Source organism: Bos javanicus, chromosome 20 (genome assembly GCF_032452875.1).
Source record: "Bos javanicus breed banteng chromosome 20, ARS-OSU_banteng_1.0, whole genome shotgun sequence".
Taxonomy (NCBI): domain Eukaryota; kingdom Metazoa; phylum Chordata; class Mammalia; order Artiodactyla; family Bovidae; genus Bos; species Bos javanicus.
Genome location: NC_083887.1, coordinates 9307426 through 9329101, shown reverse-complemented (window position 1 = coordinate 9329101; position 21676 = coordinate 9307426). Strand labels below are relative to the sequence as shown.

General features: G+C 47.3%; 2 protein-coding genes across 3 annotated transcripts in view; both read left to right on the top strand.

The window, feature by feature from the left end:
• The window catches only part of PTCD2 (pentatricopeptide repeat domain 2), a 302620-nt gene that overhangs the window by 113524 nt on the left and 167420 nt on the right, over positions 1 to 21676 (top strand). The window lies entirely within an intron of this gene.
• The window catches only part of MAP1B (microtubule associated protein 1B), a 93544-nt gene that overhangs the window by 50727 nt on the left and 21141 nt on the right, over positions 1 to 21676 (top strand). The window contains exons 1-2 of one of the 2 annotated variants that reach the window (XM_061393302.1): positions 16031 to 16310; positions 19368 to 19450. Coding sequence is in view for 1 of the 2 variants with exons in the window: in XM_061393301.1 (XP_061249285.1) it covers positions 19368 to 19450 (83 nt within the window). In the remaining variant the exon portion in view is untranslated. Of the gene's footprint in view, positions 1 to 16030; positions 16311 to 19367; positions 19451 to 21676 lie in introns of those variants that run through there. The other variant, XM_061393301.1, reaches the window with a different exon arrangement.

The following is a 21676-nucleotide window of genomic DNA, read 5'->3' as shown; positions in this document are numbered from 1 at the left end:
TTGCTTTTATATCAGTTCAGTACCCTCATAATGAGGTGGTCTTCTAGAATATATTGTTATAACTCTGTTGCAGAGGGCGTAGGGCTCGTCAGTTATGCAGGCAACATCACAAAGCTTTGGAAGAAATCTCTTAATTAAGTGCTAGGGCTGGTGCTGCAGTGAAGGGATGAATGGACTGAAATGCTTCCATCTCTGAGCGTCTTTTCAAACTAAACGGGCCCTTTGCCGCATCATAGCCAGGAGTCCAGCAGACGGACAGACTGAGAAAGTGGTGGTGGATGTGATTGGTGATGTTCCTGACTTCCTCTGACCTACCCCTGGGGATTTCTGTACTTCACGTCACACGTGGCTCCTTGTTGATGGTATGGTGAAAACATAGGTGTTGAAAGAACCAGAATTGACAGCAGTTCAGCGACCTTTTGGGTCTTCAGGTCTGAGACCATACCCTAGGCAGCATCAGTCCCTCCACGGTAGATGGCACTGGACTTTCTGTGGCGTTTAAGACCTAACGTTCTGTGACTGAGAATGTGGCCTGTCTTGGCCACAGCTGGTACGATGACAAGATGACTGTCTGAGTTAGGAAGAAAAACTGAAGTGAAAGTCATTTAGTCGTGTCCGACTCCATGACCTGCAGCTCTTCTAGGCTCCTCTAGGCTCCTCTGTCCACGGGATTTTCCAGGCAAGAATAATGGAGTGGGTTGCCATTTCCTCCTCCAGATCTTCCCAACCCAGGTCTCCTGCTTTGCAGGCAGATTAGTTATGTGTCTACAATGAAAGAAAGGGTAGAAGCAAATACAGAGGCAGAAGTTTGTTCCCTCCTAGGAAGGTTATTCTTGATCTGGCCATTCAAAGACCTTTTCATTTCCTCTCAGATCTTTTCAAAGTGACTAACCTGAAAAATCTTTGATGTGTGGGCCAGGACATGATGGAGGAAGGCATCTTTTTCTTTCCTTTTACTCCTTGGAGAAGAGATGAAACTAAAAGGGCTCTAAGGGGAAAAAAAATTCTTAAAAAAAAAAAGTTAATAAAAAAACAAAAGGTAATAAATAGCTCTTTGTAAACAGCTTACCACCTTACTTCCTGTGGCTACATGCATTACCTTATGGTCATGATTATGAAAGATTTCTAAAGAAATGTTAGGATGATCACATAACTCCCTCCTCAAGGCGCCAGTGGAGCCCAAAGGCTTTGCTGTTCACATGCATTGTGAGTGGCCCAACACAGTGGGGACTTTATAAATATCAAATCATTGTCGTTAAAAAACACTTCCCGCTTCACTCTGAGACCCTTCCTTTTAAGGAGTGCATGTGGTGGGGGAGGATTAATGACAGCACAGCGAGTGTGGCTTGAGGGTGGTGACATCACCCGGCTTGAACCCTTCAGTGCCGGGTGAGAGGATTTTCATCTCATCCATCCTCCTGAGTTTGCCACGAGGGGTCTCCAAGAACAGGAAAAGAGGAGTCTGAGGAGAGGAGACTTCTGGACCTTCTGTGATAGTCCCCTGGCTCTGTGCCGTATTGTTTTGTAAATAAGGCAGTTATGGTTTCTAGTCTGTTGTTTTTCTACAAAAATGGAGGACGTGTGACCAGCAGTGTTAGCCTTCGTGAATGAGATTCTGTGTTTCGGCCATCACTGGTTCAAGTAGGTAACCTAAGAGCTGAGCTTAAGTTGCTTCTCTTGCAGCCCATCTTTGGCTTTCAGTAAGGAATCTGAGCAACATTAGACTGAGAATCAGACACCTTTACCATCACTTTACGGGATGCTTCCATTTGCTGTGTGATAGAACGCAGGTGCAGGAGGGAGGCGTCTGGACCCCAGAGTCGTGGCGTCAGGAGGTCCCGTGGGAGCATCCTCAGCCTCTGCAGTGGTCCTACCAGGAGAGGAAGGTGCTTGGGTGTCGGGATACCCATACTCAACTCCTGGTTCTCCCGTTATCATGCCCTGTGACTCTGGACAAGTCACTTAGCCTCTCTGAACCTTAATGTTTGTATCTGTTAAGACAAGGGTTTGGAATAGATCCATCCAAATTCACATTTCTGCAGACCTGGGTTACTGGCTGTAGGGCTCTAATTGGACTGGATCTCCTCATCCCTGATAACCTATTTCCAGGGCGTGGGGCCCCCTGCTGTACAGCGTCTTGCTTCATTTTCCCACCGTCTTTTAGCTCCCATCTGGATGCCATCTTCTGTGTAGTATGGAAGCCTTCCTAAACCATCCAGTGACTCCCTTGAGCCCTTCCTCTCCCTGCTGAGGTGTGTGTCCAGGAGCCAGGGGCCATCCTGCCCTTTTTGCTGGCCACTGCCCCATGGTTCTGGTCTCATGCCAGGGTCGGCACTCTGTCAGGATGTGGTGGGTTGAGTTTATACCTGATCTTGATGTAAACACATGGCCTCTGCCCAGTCATTTGTTCCTGTCCCCACACTGGCTTCCAGCTCTTTTGTGGACTCTGACTCTCTGCTCTCCTGGCCTCCTGATGGCTGGACATCTTTTCTTTTCCTTCTAGAATGCCACCCCTTTTTTTGTTGTCTAACTTGTAAAAGCCCCATAGATCATCTCCCATTTCAAACCCTTAGAGATGACTATCTTGATATGTTGATAAGAGGTGAACTTTCTCAGAGGAGTTTCTTGTTACAGTGTCAAATGTGGTTATAAATCACTGGAACTTAAGGATCCATCTGCTAAGCAGGAGACACGAGTTTGATCCCTGGGTCAGGAAGATCCGCTGAAGAAGGGAATGGCTATCCATGCCAGTATTCTTGCCTGGAGAATCCCATGGACAGAGGAACCTGGAGGCTACAGTCTATGGTGTCACCAAAAAATTGGACATGACTTAGTGACTAAACAACAACAATAAGAGAAGCTTTAAGGGAGGTCAGCCCTCTCTCCACCCCAGCACTAGAACAGTCCCTAGAGCAGAGTCTCCCAAATCTGCCTGGTGAGCAGAATCATCACCCAGTGCTTTTATTATTATTTTAATATTTATTAAACAATTTTTTTTGTTTGGCTATATTAGGTCTTAGTTGTGGCATGAGGGATCTTTAGTTGCAACATGTGGGATCTAGTTCCCTGACCAGGGATCAAACCCAGGCCCCTGCTTTGGGAGTGTGGTGTCTTAGCCCCTGGACCACCAGGGAAGTCTCCACCCACTGCTTTTAAATCACAGATTTCAACCCTGGCTCTAGAGATTCTGGTTTAGTAAGTCTAGGTGGGGACAGAGGATGAGATGGTTGGATGGCATTGCTGACTCAATGGACGTGAGTTTGAGCAACCCAGGGAGATAGTGAAGGACAGGGAAGCCTGGCATGCTGCTGTTCATGGGGTCGCCAAGAATCAGACACGACTGAGGAAATGAACAAGTGGGGCCCGCCGTGTGTAATTTTCACAAACTCCTGGTGTGCTCCTCATGGTCAGCCAGCACCAGGAAGCGCCGCTCTAGAACTGCTGACTGGTGGACCATCAATCCTGGTTTCACATCCATCTCTACAGTGGGGGTCTCACTACCTCTTGAGATAACCACCCTCTTTTAGCCAGTCTCTGGAAATGTGCCTTGACTCTAAAATGCTTGAAATGATCAGTTACTTGTATCTAAAACCCCATATTTATAGGTAAAATAAAAAGTCATTTATTTAATGACTAGATTAAATCAGGTTCCAATTTTTAACAACTTCTCGGGTATTTATGAATAGATGGAATCATAGCTTATGTGGGACACCTTTATGCAGCTATTTAAAAATATCTGACTATAGCTTGTGGTCTGAATCTCTCTCTGTTCCTAGTTGCGTCATTTGGAAAGCCTCTTTTTAATGATTCTACAGCCATTATTCAATCAATACCACTGTAGTCTGTGAACTGTGATTTCCATTAAGGAAGCTTTTTTTGGGGCACCGTCATCTCCACTGATGAATAATAAATAAATGCCGAGCATCCATCTGTAAGAAAGCTCAGGCTCCCATCTTGAGACCAGATTTCTGACATCAGAGCGGGCCTCTGCGCCGGCCACGTGGGGAAGCTAAGTATGGTGTTTATGATGGTAGGCATGAGTTTCCGTTCTTTGGGGCTTAGGCCCTTCAGGGACGACTCCCCGGAGGTGGTGGTGTGTCACCAAGACCCGAAGGAGCATAGGCGGCTCCCCTGTAAATAGGAGCAGACAAGTCTTCACAACAGAAAAAACCCAGAAAGATGGGGTAGAATAGGTTGAAACATCCTAGCTGTGGTCTGCAGAACTATGATGTAAAAACTGCACAGTTTATGAGGTATGTCCAAGCACTTTGAGACTCGGAGCCTTTTCCCAAGTCCCTCCCAGAGTCCTGGTGCTTACGGCTCCCCCAGAACCTCACTCTGAGCAGTGCTGCTGTTTCATGACCCACATGGGCGTCCAGGAGATGGGAAGCCTGCGGACCCATTTCTGGCTTTTCAGAGACTTGGCCACTGGAATGGTTCAGTTCAGTCACTTAGTCATACCTGACTCTTTGCAGCCCCATGGACTGCAGCACGCCAGGCTTCCCTGTCCATCACCAACTCCCAGAGCTTGCACAAACTCATGTCCATCAAGTTGGTGACGCCATCCAACAACCTCATCCTCCATTGTCCCCTTCTCCTTCTGCCTTCAATCTTTCCCAGCATCAGGGTCTTTTCCGGTGAGTCAGTTCTTCCCATTAGGTGGCCATAGTAGAGAGTGTTCCAGGGGCCTGCTCTATGATAGGCATCTGTGTATAAAAAGCATGTGATCATGTGATTTTGGCCCAAAGTGTTCAGTGTGGACTTGTTGCCTCTCTCCTGCTGGACTAGGGTCCAGTAATAACGGAGCAGCGTTCACCCCCTAGAAATCACTTCCAGGCTCCTGGAGGTATCTCCCACATCCTCCCCCTTCCCGGACTCTCTGGGGTGACTGTCTTTAGCTCCTTTATTGTTCGCAGCCAGCAAGGCCTTATGATAACATGAGGCCTTGGAAGCCCTACTGTGCCAAGACTTGTCTCTTTGACTACCCTCTGATAACGTAGAGAGAGACATGCAAGTCCCTGGCATCATTAGTTGGCCAACTTCCAGAGCCAAAGCTGAATTAGAAACTCATTAAATACTTCGAGCCAGTTAGGCTGGCTGGGCTGTGCAGCGGCCGGGAAAGCTGGGAGCAGAGGAGGGGAAGGGGTGGGCATCTTTGTTGGCAAATGGCAGGTTGTGAGCAGGGCAGGGCGGTCCAGGAACCGAGACAAAACAGGGCCTACTTGTCTGTCACACAGGCGTGCTTGTGAGTGTGCTGGTTTGGTACAGACACATAATGTATGCTAATTGCTGTATTTCCTTTTTTTTTTTTTCCACGGGAAATGCTCAGTTGGAAAGCTCTGAAACCAAAGAGGCAGTGCAGAAATGCCCAAATGTAGACATTACATAAAGGAGAGAAGGAACAAAGGGAAACAGGGATCTGAATTTACAAAATGGCTTAGCATTCTGCTCTCTCAGCACCGCCCTCTTCCTTCAACCTGATGGAGAAGAACACAGACTGCCTATGTGTGATGTTCTTGGCAGCATCTCTCCCAGAGCCTGAAATCTGTTAGATGGAAAGAATATATAGTTAGTGAGATGAGACTCTGAAATAGTTCTCGTGGCTTCCAGCAAATGTGAATAAGTAAGTGTGAGCTGGTTCTCTCTCTGCAACTTTTCAAGGCACCTCTCTGTAGACCACAAGACTGAGACGTGAACTGAGGAGGGCCTGCAACCGAGCTCACTTAACTAATTATCCATTAATAGGAAAGACTCTCCCAGTATCTTTTTCCACATGTCAAAGCATGTAACTCTGGTGTTGCATTAGATACCCTTGGGTGATGGTTATTCATTAAATCAAGTAAGAACAAACCAACATAATAAAATAATGGTTTTTCTAATGAAGCTTATCAGAGTGCACAGACATTTTATGTTGAAAAAAAATAGACTAGGGAAGAGAAATATATTTTCTTCATCAGTGACATCAAAATCCCAAGGGTTGAAGTACTGATAAGTAGACCTCTTATCTTTACCCCAATAATCCTTAATTTTTTATTATAGAAAAGGTATAATTTATTCTTTAGTGTTGGAAACATGAGACGTTTAGGAAATTTCATAATGAATCGATTGCTCTGATAAACAAGGCAATGTAGATATTTTCCAGAACAGTATAGAAAACACATTAAAGCATCATGTTTATTCTTTAAGAGTTGTGAGAAAGAAGTGACATAAATTTAAGCTTCTTTTTCAGATGTTTTAAGCTTCCTCTGTGGCTTTTTGTCCCAAGAGCGAACCTTTAGCCACACGGCACAGAAGATACTGGCTGCATAGTCTCATGCCAGGGTGGGCAGGCCTCTGTACAGAAATCTCTTCTGGCCCATTTCCCCCTCCCCAAGTCCTGGTTGTCTGAGGGCAGATGCCTTTCGCAGTCTAAATGTGAGAGAAAGAGCATCCTCTTCATCCGGGGCTGTATCTAGTCTGAACGCGGCTAGGAACCTGCTTCTAGAGCTGCATCCACATGCTGATCCAGAAGAGTTTTCTTTGAAAGAGGGAAGACACCAGCGGATCCTGGCACCTCTTCTAGAAAAAGTTCAGGCTTAGAGGGAGGGTATCGGGTCTGCCCGGAGGCTGGATGAACAGTGGTCTCTTCTTCAGTGTGGCTGGCAGAATAACTGTCCAGATTGCAGTAAACTCACTGGCCCTTGCCCTCCATGTAGGACCAACCTTGTACTGAAGACTCTGGAACCTAAGTTGTGGGAGAGCCAGGAACCTTCATGTGTACTGTGCAGCCCCTGTTCACAACCAGCACACTCCAGCCTCACACTTAGGAGTGTGCCAGAATGCGCTGGTCTCTTTTAGAAAAGGTTCCCAAGCCTCCAATCCTAGTCAGGACCCACATCACAAATTTCCTCGGTTCTGGAGTCCTTTTGTCCTCAAAGGAGCTGGAGCCACCGGGAACAAGGTTAGACTCTCCTCTCATCGGACTGCTCACCCTTAGAAAGCGTCAAGCACTGCTCACTCACTCTGGCCCTCATCCCTGTCTAGCTTAGGCTGCTCCACTTGGCCGTGAGCAAAGGAGGGCCCGGGGGTTCTTGGCTTCTGCCTTTCCAACCCTTAATTTTCAATCCTTGCATTTTTTCCCAATATCTGAGTTTACATCCGGTCCACGGTGTCTGCTGCAACCGTCGTGTGCCCGTCTCACCTTTCTAGCTTCTCCAGGGACAGTCTCTACTCCAAAACAAAGGCGTTCAGTGTGTTGTTTTCTGGAGCAGGATCTGAGCTTTCTTTCTTTCAGTTATACGCTGGAGGTCCAGCAGAGGATGTTCTGGGGAGCCCAGTTCTGTCCCTTCTCCAAGAGCTAGCTTACTTGTTGGGACTTTTCACTAGGGTGAAAGTGAAGTCACTCAGTCTTGTCCGACTCTTTGCGACCCCATGGACTGTAGCCTACCAGGCTCCTCCATCCATGGGATTTTCCAGGCAAGAGTACTGGAGTGGGGTGCCATTGCCTTCTCCAGGAGAGCTTCCCAACCCAGGGATTGAACCCGAGTCTCCTTCATTGCAGGCAGAAGCTTTACCGTCTGAGCCACCAGGGAGTATGTTTTGACTAGGGTCACTAAAGCCAAAACATACTCCCAACTTACAGTATTTCTATCTGTGAAAGGACAGAGAGTAGTGCACTCTAAGAACTTTGCTTAGTGTACACGTGGAAATTACATATATTCCATGTGTATAAATACATTGAAATTAACCAGTAGAGGATAATACAAGGTAGGCATGTAGAAGGTGATTTTTATGCATGCTAATTTTCTTATGAGAACCTGTTACTTCTCACCAAAATTAAAATCTGGAGATTTTCTTAAGAGCAAGTTTTCTCAAAGTCCCCAGTTTACCTGACTTCCTCTTTGAACTTATTCTAAACTGGAATTTCAGTCTTTCTTACAAGACGATCGAAGAGGGTAGAAGTGCTCGACTGACTACCTGTTGGAGTCACTTCTGCTTTATAAGGTTTGGGCTATTTTTCAGGAGAGCTGCCTCCACTGGCTCAGAATACACTTTTAACAATGCCTCGAAAATGCCCCTTAGCCAGATTTAATTGAGTCATGTCAAAAACAAATCTCTGCTAAGTAAATATTTAATTATGTGGCCCTGAATTTACTCCTTGTTTCCTACGTTAAATTTTTCTAAGTCCACGGATGTAGTCATTCACCTTCAGCCTCTCCCAGAAGGTCAGGTGTGGTTTGGGGACATGCTGTAGTATCCCGTTGATGGTGACCTTGTGAAGACTTAGTAGATGAGTAGAGCATCAAGGTGAAATCTTCCCAGTGATCCCCTGTTTTAATTATTTAAGGAATCACGAGAGGGTGGCTGAAAGACCTGAGGCAAAATTGAGTGCACTTGTGAAAAATACAGACACAAGCAACTTCTGACTTTCTTCTCCGCACTAGAGTAGAAGGAATAAAATGGGAGGGGTCTGGGAAGACTTGCCTCTCTCTCACTTAGAACGAGACGAGGAACAAACTAAGGGGAGACACATGTGAGCCAGGGTGTTGGTCTGGGGCCATTTGGCAGAGCATGGTAAGGGATCAAGGTGCAGCAGAGGTCATGAAAGCCTGGCTGGGATCCACGGGTTTAAAGACCTTTGCAAGTGGAAAGAGTGTGCTCTGGAGCCAGTGACGTGTGAGCAGAGCATCTGAGGGAGAGAGGCTGAGGGCCAGGCTCTGTGTGAACCTTCCATGTCCTGGCTCAGCAGACGCGGCACGTAACTGAGAGCAGAGAACAGGAAGGCAGAGAGGCCGCAGAGCTCTAGTCCTGGCATGCTGAGCACCGCCCTTCAGCCCCAGGAGAGGGAAGACACAGGTCAGTCAGGAGTGTGCTTCTCCCTGGGCAGCTTCTGAGTGAGGCAGTCAGTGTATACATAAACGGAACTAACACAAACAACAAAATTACAGCTCCCTTGGGCTGGGCTGTCTTCATACCCCTAACAGATATGACCAGCTTTGCTCATAGCAGCTGCAACACGCGACCAGCATACCCGCCTTCCCATAACACATGGTGGCAGCCGAGGCACCACTTCAGCCAAGACCAGATCTCAGGTCCCTTGAGCCTCATACGTCCAGGTCAGGGCCTCGGAAGTCCCTTCCTGGCTGATCACCAAGCTGGTTGCTGTCCCCAGCCTGACTCTGCCACTGCAGACGTTGCCCCTTAGGATGTTGCTGGGAAACATTCAGCTCGCGCTGTTTCTCTCTGGTGTATGGCTAAGAGCTTCCAAGGGATTAGTGATTATTAGGTAGTAGCTGTGGTTGTCTCAGCTACTTGTATTTTTCTTCTGTTTCCTTTTCAATAGCCAATAACCCAAAGGACTGATTTGATTTTCATTTTTAAGGCAGCTGGCTTTGAGGTTGAGTCCTGTGATGATCTGGTTCTGAACAGTAACAGAAGAGGGTGAAAGGTCAACCATTTCCCTGGATCTGATCAATGGCAGGAGTTTGATGGCAAATTAAATGCTAGATAAAACTGTCAAATGATTCTGAGAATCAATTCTTCATGGGAAAAGTTATTTGAACCTTTAATGATCACATTGACTCCCAAGAGAAATAATTCTAGTGTCTTTTCAGACCTTAGGATAGTAATACATAAAAACAATGTGAGGATGATTTAACATAAGATCACTTACATTGTTATTGATCAATAGTATATTCAGCATCTGCACTGTCTGTTTCTCAAGGGACCTCATAACCAACCGTCAGATCACCTGAGAGATTGCATTAGAGTCCCAGGCTCCACCCATGCTTCCTGCATCAGACTGCCTGAGTGTGGGCCCTGCAAACCTGCCTTTTATTAAGCGTCTCAGGCGACTGTGAGGAATATTAGATTCTGAGAGCTGTCAGCCTACAGGCGGATGTCCCCCAGACAGAAAATAAAGCCACGCCCACAGACTAGGCCGAGTATCACGGCAGTGGATACGTAGTGTGTTTGGGTTGAATTTGTAAAACAGGTGTTAGTTACTACTGGATTATTTTAACATCTTTGGTGTGGGGTGGTTGGAGTTTGAAAATCAGGACAGCACTGCAGTTACAGGTCCCATCAGGGGCTTTTCTCCATCACCTTCATCAGCTCTTTCCTGATTTTACCTGCTCGTTAAATAGTAACATTTCCCAGGACCGCTTTCAGAAAAAGGCTCTTTCTGTGTTCTTCCAGAGCATCACTTAAAATATACTGATGCCTCCCAGATCTGTGCTTCTGACCCCACCTATGGCTTTAGTATCAGATCCATATTTCTGCTGTCCATTGAACACAGCCACCTGAGAGCCACCCGTGGGAGGGACCTCAAACTCTGCTGCTAAGTCACTTCAGTCATGTCCGACTCTGTGCGACCCCATAGACGGCAGCCCACCAGGCTCCCCTGTCCCTGGGATTCTCCAGGCAAGAACACTGGAGTGGGTTGCCATTTCCTTCTCCAATGCATGAAAGTGAAAAGTGAAAGTGAAGTCGCGGAGTCGTGTCCGACCCTTAGCATGGACTGCAGCCTACCAGGCTCCTCCGTCCATGGGATTTTCCAGGCAAGAGTACTGGAGTGGGGTGCCATTGCCTTCTCCGGACCTCAAACTCAGCATACCTCAAATCTAACTCAATGTCTTCGTCTTCCCTCCTGACTCTTAAAATGGCTTTTTGGCTAAGACCCTGGGCTCTGGACACTAACTACCCAGGTTCCCATCCTTCATTAATACTCCCTTGGGCTATTGCATAAATGCCTTGTGCCTCGTTTTTCTCATCTGTAAAATGGGAGTAATGACTTCCTCCTAGGGTTCGGGTGCAGATTAAGTGTGATAATGGCACATAAATAACTTAGGTCAGGGCTGGACCCAGGGCGGGTATTCAATGTATCTTAGCCATTTTTATTATTCATTCCTTTATCAAATATTGATAGAGCTCCTGCTGTGTATCAGACACTTCTCCTGACTTGCATTTCCCAAATTAGACACTGTCAAAACTCAAAGTCCCCCCATTAAACTCTTTTCCCTTCAGGGCAGGTCTCATCTATGTTTTAATCTCAATGCTAGTTTATGGAGTTAGCACTAATTTGCCCAAATTAAACTTTAGAAAGGTGTGTTCTCTAAGTAATTCACGTTGTCTTAAACAGGGAATAGAACATCTCTTAAAAAGGAAAGAAAAGAACCAGTGAGATTAAAAAATATTCTCCAAAACCTCCTCTGACCTCAAGAAAGTGAGGTCTAATTGTTGAACCGTAGAAAAGTGTCATTTAGTTAAGAAGTAGCTGATATTAACTATCTTACGGTTGAACCTAATTCTTGGTGGGGTACCTGGCACATGACAGGTATCCCTGAATACAAAAATAATTCCCAAACCTAGATCTAAAGTTCTGGGAGTATTCTACAATATACGAAGGAAAATGTATCTTAGATAAACCTTATTTTTAAACAGCAAGATTTCAGACCTTGTAACCCCCCAGAAAAATCTTGAAAGCACTGGGAAGCAGTGATGGGAGTGGGGATCAGGATCAGACAGGCCAGACTGAAAGCCTTGTTTAACAGCTTATTTTATCTCTATGATGCTGGATATGACAGCTAACTCGTATGAAACAACTTACTTCATCAGCTTCAATTTCCTAATCTGTAAGAAAAGGAATAATTATAACAGTTGATCTTTGTGATTGGGGGTTGCAAAGCATCAGACACGACTGAGCGAATGAACTGACCTTTGTGATGCTCTGAGATAAGTCAAATAAAAAGATTTTTTAAGCCATGGAGTGCATCACAGTGAAAGGGAGTGTTTTTTAGCATCTACCTCACACAACAGCTAGAACAACTGTCTGCAGTATGCAGAGGAATTGCCTTTGGCAGCTGTACGAACACATCAGTCACCTATGATAGTCGGCTGCGGGGCTGAGGCTCAGCTTTCTCTCCCCTAGAGGGAGGAGTAGGTGGAACATCACCAGGACTCCTTCAGTACCCCCCATTCTGTGAGAAGAGGACATTTTGATTCCTTCTACCACAGGACTGGCAAGTTCTCAAGGCTCATGAGTAGGAGGTTTTCTCCTTGACTCCTTGCATCTTCCTGGTGGCTCAGATGGTAAAGAATCTGCCTGCAATGTGGGAAACCTGGGTTTGATCCCTGGGTTGGGAAGATCCCCCGGAGGAGGGCATGGCAACCCACTCCAGTATTCTTGCCTGGAGAATCCCCATGGACAGAGGAGCCTGGCGGGCTACAGTCCCTGGGGCCACAAAGAGTCAGACACGACTGAGCAACTAAGCACAGCACACAGCCTTGCATCTTAGAGGCAGAAGGGACTCCTGTCTCATGCATGAAGAGCATATGCAGCAGGTTTTGTTGAGAACAGGGCACTCAAACCTCCTACCTTGTTATAGCCCAGAGCTGCTGCTGCTGCTGCTAAGTCACGTCAGTCGTGTCTGACTCTGTGCGACCCCATAGACGGCAGCCCATCAGGTTCCTCTGTCCCTGGGATTCTCCAGGCAAGAACACTGGAGTGGGTTGCCATTTCCTTCTCCAATGCGTGAAAGTGAAGTCCCTCAGTCGTGTCCAACTCTTTGTGACCCCGTGGACTGTAGCCTACCAGGCTCCTCCGTCCATGGGATTTTCCAGGCAAGAATACTGGAGTGAGGTGCCATTGCCTTCTCTGGTAGCCCAGAGAATTGGGTCCATAGAATTGGAACATCTTCCTCAAGGTTTAAATGTGGAAACATGAAGGAAAGCACTTCGCAAATGGTAGGATGTTAGGCAGATGTTGATCTCTGGAATTTGCGCCCGAACGGGTTACTGCATTGCCCTTTACAAGGTGTGCTTTTTTTTTTTTTTTTTTTTAATCTGTAGCATCTCTACATTGTGAAGAAACAACCTTCAGGTTATCTTATCACCCTCAGCTGGTGGCAATATTGGGCACTCCTGTTTTCTCTGTGGATGTTTTCCAGGAAGCCAGCAGACTTTCATCAACACCAACTCTCTTTTTTAAACTTTTTTTTTATTGTTTTAATTGGAGGCTCATTACTTTACAGTATTCTAGTGGCTTTTCATCAACACTATCTCCTAAGATTTATTTTACTTCTTTTAGCTGGAGCATAAAGTAGAGAAAAATAAAAAGTAGACATTGCCTTTCTTCCACTTTCTTCCACTTCTAAGCCTTGATAGCCAGGATTCTCATCTCTCTGGCTTGAGACCTTTTAGAAAAGGGAGTGGGGAAAGGGAAGATTACCGAGAAGAATGGGACTGGGTAGGAGAAAGCCTCGAAGGGGGAATTTGGAAAAAGGGTGCCTGAGAACCCTGCAAAAGGAATCGGACCTGTGGTCCCTGGCACCCGTTTCCCCACAAGGTGTACTCCTGGCGTGAGCAGCTGGGACAGGATGGTGGAAATGCAAACGAAGGCTCCCCTTGTCCCCAGGAGCAGGGGTGCACACATCTTTGTGTGGTGAACACATTTGGGGTGTGAGAGCCTCGGAAGTCTGGGCAGTTTGGGTGGTTTGCTTCTCTGTTGTTGCTTTGGGTATCTAAAGGACAGAGAAACATACAACAGAAGATGGCAGAGAGCCCAAGAGAATCATGGGGTGGAAGGACCAGCAGACTTAAGAAAAACCAAATGACAACAAAAAAGAAAACCAGTTCAGTCCAGGAAATGTGGAGAAAAACGGGAATAGACTCACATTCTGTAATAACTGAATTCTCTGTAATGTAAAAGATATCTAAGGTTCTGAAAAAGAAAAGCTCCCAAGCAATGATATTTATGAAGTCTCCTGAACTCTCATTTATAATGGAATTGGAGTTCTTATTCCCTTAAAAAGACACTGAAAATCTAGAGAGGGACACGACACTCAGGAGCATATATCAGAGCAGAAACAGATGCAGAAACAAAACAAATTTATTTCCAACAGAAAAGAAAGGCCATTTCCAGGAATATCAGGGAGAAGGTGGGAGAGAACTGGGCTCCGATTGTTCAGAGAAAACAAAGAGGGGATTGGCCGGGGGCTGTGTGTGTGGGAGCCAGCGTGCCCTCCGCAGGGCTAGTGGGCAGGCGCTGGCTTGGCCAGGGGCTGACCCAGGCTCCCTGTTTACCGCTCACAAACCAGAGTCTTGGCATCATGACTTGAAAACCTTTATTTTGGACGATGTGGATTGGGAAGAGAGGGAGAAGAGGATTGTGTCCAGCCTTGGCCGTGAGGCAGCACAGCGTGTGACACGGGTCCCAGGCCTGCTCTCCTGTACTGTCTGTGAGGCCATGGGCAAGTCAGGAGACCTCGAATGTTTGGTCCCTCAAGAGGGGAGCAGGGTGTCTGCTCCTATCACTTCAGTGGACAAGGCACCAGCACCCAAAGGGCAAAATGCTTGAGTCCTCCCATGGGCACCCCTGTGATAGGTAGGCATCATTTCTCATGGCCTTGCAGAAGTGCCGGTACCAGTAACCCAAGAGTCCATTCTGGGTTTTCCCAGGGCCAGGAGCTGGAGGACTTGCAGGTGGGAATGGCAGGGCTTGTGAGCCGAGGCCTCTTCTCCTCCTGTCCCCATCACTGGCCCACCTGTATCGGGGATGCAGGGCCCGTCCCCATCACTGACCCACCTGTATCAGGAAAGCAGGGCCCTCCTTGTCACCCACTCCATACTGAAAGGGTATGGAAGCAGTCTTGATTCTTCACACCCATTTCTTGGTTATGTTCACAATTGTTCATTTTTTAGGAAAAGCCAAGTTGTCGGGATAAGGTTCTGCATTGTGAGCATTAATGGAAGTGGAAATTACATATTCATCCTCAAGACATGTAGTTGTCATGCTCTTAAAGACAGTTTGAGAGGTTTTAGCATTGCAAGTTGTTATTTTGACAAGGGTTCCCCCTCAGAGCTCCTGCAGCTCAGCCGGCACTCCATCCTTTGTGCTCGGCTGTTTCATTAAGCAGCTGCTGAGACTGTCGCTGGCATTGCTCTGGCATCAGGGATGCTGCAGCCTCCTAGGCCGCTGTTTTGGGGCCGACATTCGAGGTGTGTGAGCGAGAAGGGCCAGCTGTGTGCAGGTGAAAGGGCTCTCGGGTTTTATGGGGCTTGGTAATGGCTGTGCCTCGATAGATGGTGTGTGTGTTTTTAAATTTAGTCATAGTCGGCCCTTTCTGAAACCAGGAGAGAGCCTATGTGTGTGTGTGTGTGTGTATGTGTCTTTAGATGAGTATTAGTTCTGTGGAGATGAGACCCTATAAGCATCCTAAAAATTATATATCTAGAAAATGACATTTTGCTTTCAAAGATTTCAGCATCACCTGGATATAGTCAAATGCAAACCACTGAAGCAGCCCATCCTTAAAAGACATAATCAGTCAGAATCAGTAATTAAAAAAAGGCCCAACAATCGCTGAAACATACAGGCCTACTGAGCTTAAGCAGAGCCTTTGGGAGCACACAGACAAAAGTCTCGTTGTGTGTGAGGGCCCTGCAGCTTCCGGGGTCCCTGGGCCTTCCTCTTTTGTTCCAAGGTGGAGCAGACCCCTTTTTGTCGCATAACAGCCCCTCCCTGCCGCCCAGACGGAGCCTTCACAATTGCCCTGAGTTTCGTAGGGAAGCCCTCAAAGACTTTGTCTTATCACAGTAATAAGTGACCCCATCGGTCCATCTCCAACCCCTGCTTTTGCTTCCCCGAGACGAGGGCCGAGGAGACCTAACTATCCATCTGGGCCCCTGACGGTCCCCCTGTGAGCTGCTTCTGGAGAATGCCGGCTCTGGGGGCTGAAAGAGGCTGCCACCCTGCTGTCTCTCTTTCCTGGGAACTTCTTTTCTGAAGCAGCTGAATGAGACCTTTGCAGGCGAGGGTGGTGGCCTCTCCTTCAGAATGCCTGGCCTGTTTCCCAGGGTGAAACACTCCCCAAATATGCAACTTTGTGAACGGCCCAGCAGCCTGAGCCCAGAGCCGCCTGCCGCCAGGAGAGCTGGCATGGGGTGGGGGTGTGGCGCGGGCCCGGGGTTCACCAGATGCCAGGAAGGCCCGGCCCCTGGTGATGTCACCGGTCGTCTGGGGCGAGAATCTGGCCAACAGTTGGCCGTGACGAGAGCTCGAAGCTTTCTCTCTCTAAATCCCCTCCTTCGTTCAAATCTGATCCTATAAAAAGGCTTTTGTTGAAGAAGCAGCCATGGCATCTTGGTGCGTGTCTGTGTCACTGCTGTCAGTATTTCCAAAGATGGGCAGAAAAACCTTCCTTGGTTGAACTCCTGAGCTAACAGGCCCCCAAACTGACTTGGACCGAGTAGAGGTAAATGGCAGCTGTCACATGGCGTTTGTTTTGTTTGCAAGTGATGAAGCCAAAGAGGAGAGGAGCATCTTGAGGATGGTAAGAACCTGCTTCCGGGGAGCTCAGCATCAGGTCTTCATGGCGGGAGGGGGTGGCGCTGGGCTGTGCCTAGACTTGCCCTGGGAAGGGCGTGCTCTGCAGGGTCTGGGTATTGTGTAGATCGCTTAGGAGAGAGAGGAGCTCTGCAGGGGGAGCTGCTTCTGGGTGCCTTGCTCAATCTGCTTTTATGGGCTCCTGCAGAACATAGCCATGACCACTGTCCTACCCTGGTAACATGCTTTCTGAGGCTTTGGGTACAGAAGAGTCAAAAAGTCAGATCAAGGAGATGAACACTCACTTCTCCTTAGTCTTAAGTTTTTGCCTAGTTTTATCTCCACTTAAGTGTCCCTGAAGCTCCTGAAGTCTTTGTTTCAAGGAGGCCACTGATGGAAGGACCTGGAAAAGGGAGGGGTTTTTATATTTTTCTGGTTATTTTATGATTTGTTTATTCAGTTTGATGTTCTTTTGCTTTAGCTTGAAATGCACATGCTTGTCAAAAGCAAAAACAACTAAGCCAGAAAGCCATGTCCAGAAAATTACAGACTTGAGCATTCGTGATAAACGAATGTTCTTTCCCATGGCTTAATTGAATTATTTTTCTCGAGGCTCAGTCCTTCACCTGTTCAAACTGTGTGACATTGTTTCTTCATGTTCATGCGTTTGGAGTGAAGCATCATATACTTTGCCTTAACTTTACCCTTTTTTGTGGGTGCTCTGTCTTCACCCTTTCCCCCCTTCTTTTTGCCAGTGTTCTTCTCCTAATGCTTTTGGAACACTTACTTCTTTCAGCACATCTCTGATTTTATTCCTCTGGATTTTCCACTTGGCACTGAGTGCCAATCTCTCCCCTGGCATTCAGTGTCTGTGCCATGTCTGTTCTTCCAAACGGCGGACTTCCAGGCGGACTCAGTAGCCTGGGTGCAGGGCTTGGCTTGACCACGTCTTAGTTCTGTGACTTGGGGCTAGTTCTGTAGGCTTCATCGTCCTCAACAGTACAAGGAGATAAGCGTGGTACCTATATCACAGAGCTCGTCTGCGGACTAAATGAGTTTGTACTTGTGAAGTGCTTGAGACAGTGCCTGACACCATTATTGTTTAGTTTGGGCTTCCATTTGTAATGTGGGGTTTATTGGTAAATATTAGCTGTTAGCAACGGTAAGACCATGGAAGAGGATGGACTTGTCAGTGTGATGGTGCTAAGTATTTCAACATGTTCTGTTTCTGTTGTACTTCTGGTACTTGATGATATAAAGCAAAAAAGCCCTAACTAAAGCTGCTGTTTTTCTTAACCTCTTTGTTGAGATTAAATTCATACACCATACAATTCACCCCTTTAAAGTGTGCTCTTCAATGGTTTTGATACACTGCATTATTTTTTAAGAATTTCTGGTAAAAATATACAAAAAATATAAAATTTGTCATTTTAACCATTTCTAGATGGCATTAGTTACATTCATAGTGTTATGCAACATCATTGCTATTCCCCAAACTTGTTCATCACTCCAAAGAGACACTTGTACCCAAGAAGCAGTAACTCCACATCCCCCACCTCCTCCGCCTCTGGTAATCTCTGATTTGCTCTCTGACTGTGAATTAGCCTGTTCTAGGTAGTTCATGTAAATGGAATCATATAGTTATTTGTCCTTTAGTGAATTTCACTTGGCATGTTTTCAAGGTTCATGTTGGTTCAACGATCAGAACTTCATTCCTTTTTATGGCCGAGTTATACTCCATTGAATGGAGAGACCATAATTTGTTTGCTTATCCAGTTGTCCACTGGTGGACACTTGGGTTGGCCCCACCTTTTGGCTATCTTGAATAAGGCTGCAATGAACATCGATATACAAGTACCTTTTCAAGTTCTTATTGGATTGGCCAAAAAGTTCATTTGGGATTTCCCATAAGGTGGTACAGAAAAATCCAAACAAACTTTTTGGCCAACCTAACGCTTCAATCCACCGAAAAATGGAACTGTTAGGCCATGTAGAGATTCTGTGTTAGCTTTTTGAGGAACGGTTGATGTTTTCCTGGAAAGCAGCTGCTTTTCGGTCATTCTGTCCTCTGGCGTGTCTCCCTCAGACTCCACCCCGTCTCCTCCTGCCACCAGAGTTTCGCTGTCCTCCCTTGTCTGCCCCCAGCCACGTCTCCCAGCTGGCTGGCTGAGGGACACCCTTCTGCTCCGTCCCCCACTGGCGGTGCGTGTATCAGCCACCCTGACCACACATTTGCCTGGTCCCTTTCATCTCATTGTCTGAGGAAGGACAGGCTTGTAGGAGGTCATCCGTAGGTCCCAGACCACCCCTGCTGGAAGGGGTTTCAGCCACGTGCTGTTCCTAACACCTTTCAGGTGTGGGGAGCCAGGGATGTGGAGCCAAAAGTCCTGCAAGGATTTCAGCCCTTCTTAGACAGGCTCCTTCATTCTCCCATCACCTTGGTCTCATGTTCTCCGTCCACTTTGCTTTTTTTTTTGTCCACCCTGTCCCGAGGGAGAGTTGTTCTTCCATCTTTATTTGCTCACAGTTCCTGTAGTTTTCTAGGAGTGAATTAATGAATAAATACTGCAGCAGTCTATAACTCGCCTCAGACAGCCATTCTGCTTGTTGGGCTAATTGTTAGCTTGGGTTTCTGGATGTCATTCATTTCACAGTAAGGCTCCTAATTAATCTCAGCACTGTTCTCACCAGAAGAAAGGCTGATATGGAGAAACATCCCCAATTACCATGAGAAAGGGGATGTGGAGAGCCCCGTTGAGTTTTCCTGGCATCCACCCCTTGTCTCAGATGAAACCCGCCCTTCACACACAGGCAGCCTGGCGATCAAGCCTGACAACTAGAGGGTTGTGAGAGCCGGCGGAGCCTCAGACCACACAGACCCAGCTCGGGAGGAGCCTGCCGGGCCTACGCTCTTGTTTAGCAACACCCATTGTGTTTCCCAGGACAGCGGAGAATCCTGGTGCCCTGAGCGGCAATGCCTCTGCTGTCCCAGAGGCAGGCGGGGTGGTTTTAATCCAGAAAAAGCTAAAGGTCTCTTCTTTTGTCTGTGTTTCTGTGCCTGCAGGACAAAAGATCCTTCATCACCGAAGTGACGTTTTAGAAACAGTGGTCCTGATCAACCCCTCAGATGAAGCCGTCAGCACTGAGGTAAGCATGTGGATCTGTGGAGCCTCACACAGTGGACAGAGCCCCAGCTGATGAGAGGGGATGGGGCAGTTGGTGAAGAGGGACAAGGCGGGGGGAAGCAAGTGCTGGGTCCAGGGATGCGTCTGTGTCCCTGGCCAAAGGCTGGTTCTCTGCATCAGCACCACCTGAGACTGCCCCTTTCGATCAGGACAGAGTGGAGGACGCTGGCCAGACCGTAGGGTTCTGTAGAGGTGAGGGGTGTGGAATGCTGGGGGTACCCAGAGGGTGTGCTGCTGGTACGGAGTCTGGCTGGGATGTCGCAGGCTGATTAGACGCAAGCCTTCAGGCTGATACGGCTGTGACCCAAATGTGGAGAAAAAAGGCTTCTCAGACACAAGCTTTCTCAGCACATCCTGCCCACCCCCTGGTCACGGTTGAAATGCAGGATAGCACAGTGGTCAGGAATATGGGCTCTGCCGCCAGACTGCCTGGGTTCTGCCACCCACTAGCAAGTAGCCACAGGCAAGTTATTGACCATCTCTTTGTCTCCGTTCTGCCTTTGTGAAATGGAGATGATAATAGCGCTTGCATTTAGTGATGTGTCCAGAAGTGTCGTGTGATTAGAACATGGCATGGCACATGGCAACCAAAACATCAATGCTGGCCGTTCTTCTTGTTTTTATTACCACCATATAAAACTTTTGCCAGAGAGCATAACTGGGTATTTCAGAGCCTACTGTAAGGTCAGTAGGCTAACACCGAGAATCTTAGGTCCCCCGGCCCAGAGGAAGTGATGCATCTCCATTCCCAGGGCCTTGCCTGCAGTTCGGCACCTTTGAAGTTGAACTGCTTCTTGGGTGTCAGAACAGCCGCAGACCCAGGCACCTCCACTATCCACGGCCTTTCTTCTGCCCACACTGAGCATCTCTGTGACTGTAGATTGTTTTCTTTTTTTTACATTGAGATACAGTTCACACCCATAAAATCCATCCTTTTAAAGTATGCAGTTCATTGGAGTTTAGTATAGTCATAATATTGTGGAACTGTCATCAACATCTAATTCCTGAACATATCCATCACCCCCCAAAATCCCAAGCCCATTAGCAGTCACCAGCCCCCCATAACCTCTGGCAACCATTAATCTGCTTTTTACCTCTATGGATTTTCCTGTTCTGAATATTTCAGATAATGGAATCATACGATCTGTGGCCTTTTGTGTTGGGTTTACTTAATTAACATAGTATTTTCCAGAGTCATCCACGTGTAGACTGTATCAGTACCTCCTTCCTTTTTATGACAGAATACTATTCCAGTGTATGGGTACACCATGTTTATTTATCCACGCATCAGTTGATGGACATTTGGGTTGTTTGCCCTTTTGGCTGTTGTCACATAGCCTGCTTTGATCCCATGTCATCTTCTCTGGTTGAGCAGGACCTCTTTGACAATCCATGAAGGTACAAGATTGAGGCAAATGATGCTCTCGTGGTCTCCCTGGCTATTAGAATCAGAAAGTAGATAAAACTTGGAAAAAAGCTGGAGGCTGAATGTATGTACAGGCACATCGCCTGTGAGAAATGGAGAAGGAAAAAATAAGGCATTTCTTTGCAGAGCCCAGGTTCACCTGTGGAGCAGATGGGGCTGGAATGATGACTTTGGTACATGTGCGGTTCCTTGGACTGTGGGGTTCGTGGGGACAGTGGGTCACGTCCTGTTTACTTTCCATCCCTCCCGTAGTGCCTTGCATGATGCCTGCCAGTCACTTTGTGCTGAACTGAGTTGGGCTTAGAACGTATAACCTTGGTGCTTGGAGCAGTTGTTCTGCTGAAGGACAGGCTGGCTCCCTGCCATTTAAAAGAACAGAGAGTCCTTTCGTGCAAATGGTTCACAAGTCTGTTTAAAGATTCCCAATCAGGGTGGCCTTTTGTCTATGTTCAAGTTCAGTGTCAGGCACCTTCCTGATGCCAGTGGAGACCGCTTTTGGAGCTGTGTGTCTGGTGTTCGGCTTGGCAGGAAAGGGGTCCTGGGTGGGAGGGGCTGCCTTTGGGCCTTCCTTGGAGCCCTCTGATTCCTGAGGCAGCAGTTGGGGGACCTGCCCTGTACTTGGTGAGTCAGCCTGTGAAGTGTCGTGTCTCACAGATTGCACGCTGCCAGCAGGCACAACTGTGCAACCAACGATTGCCAGCTGTGGAGACTGCTTTGAAAAGACACAGAAACCGAGGGGAGAAAGTCAGCTACTGTTACTGT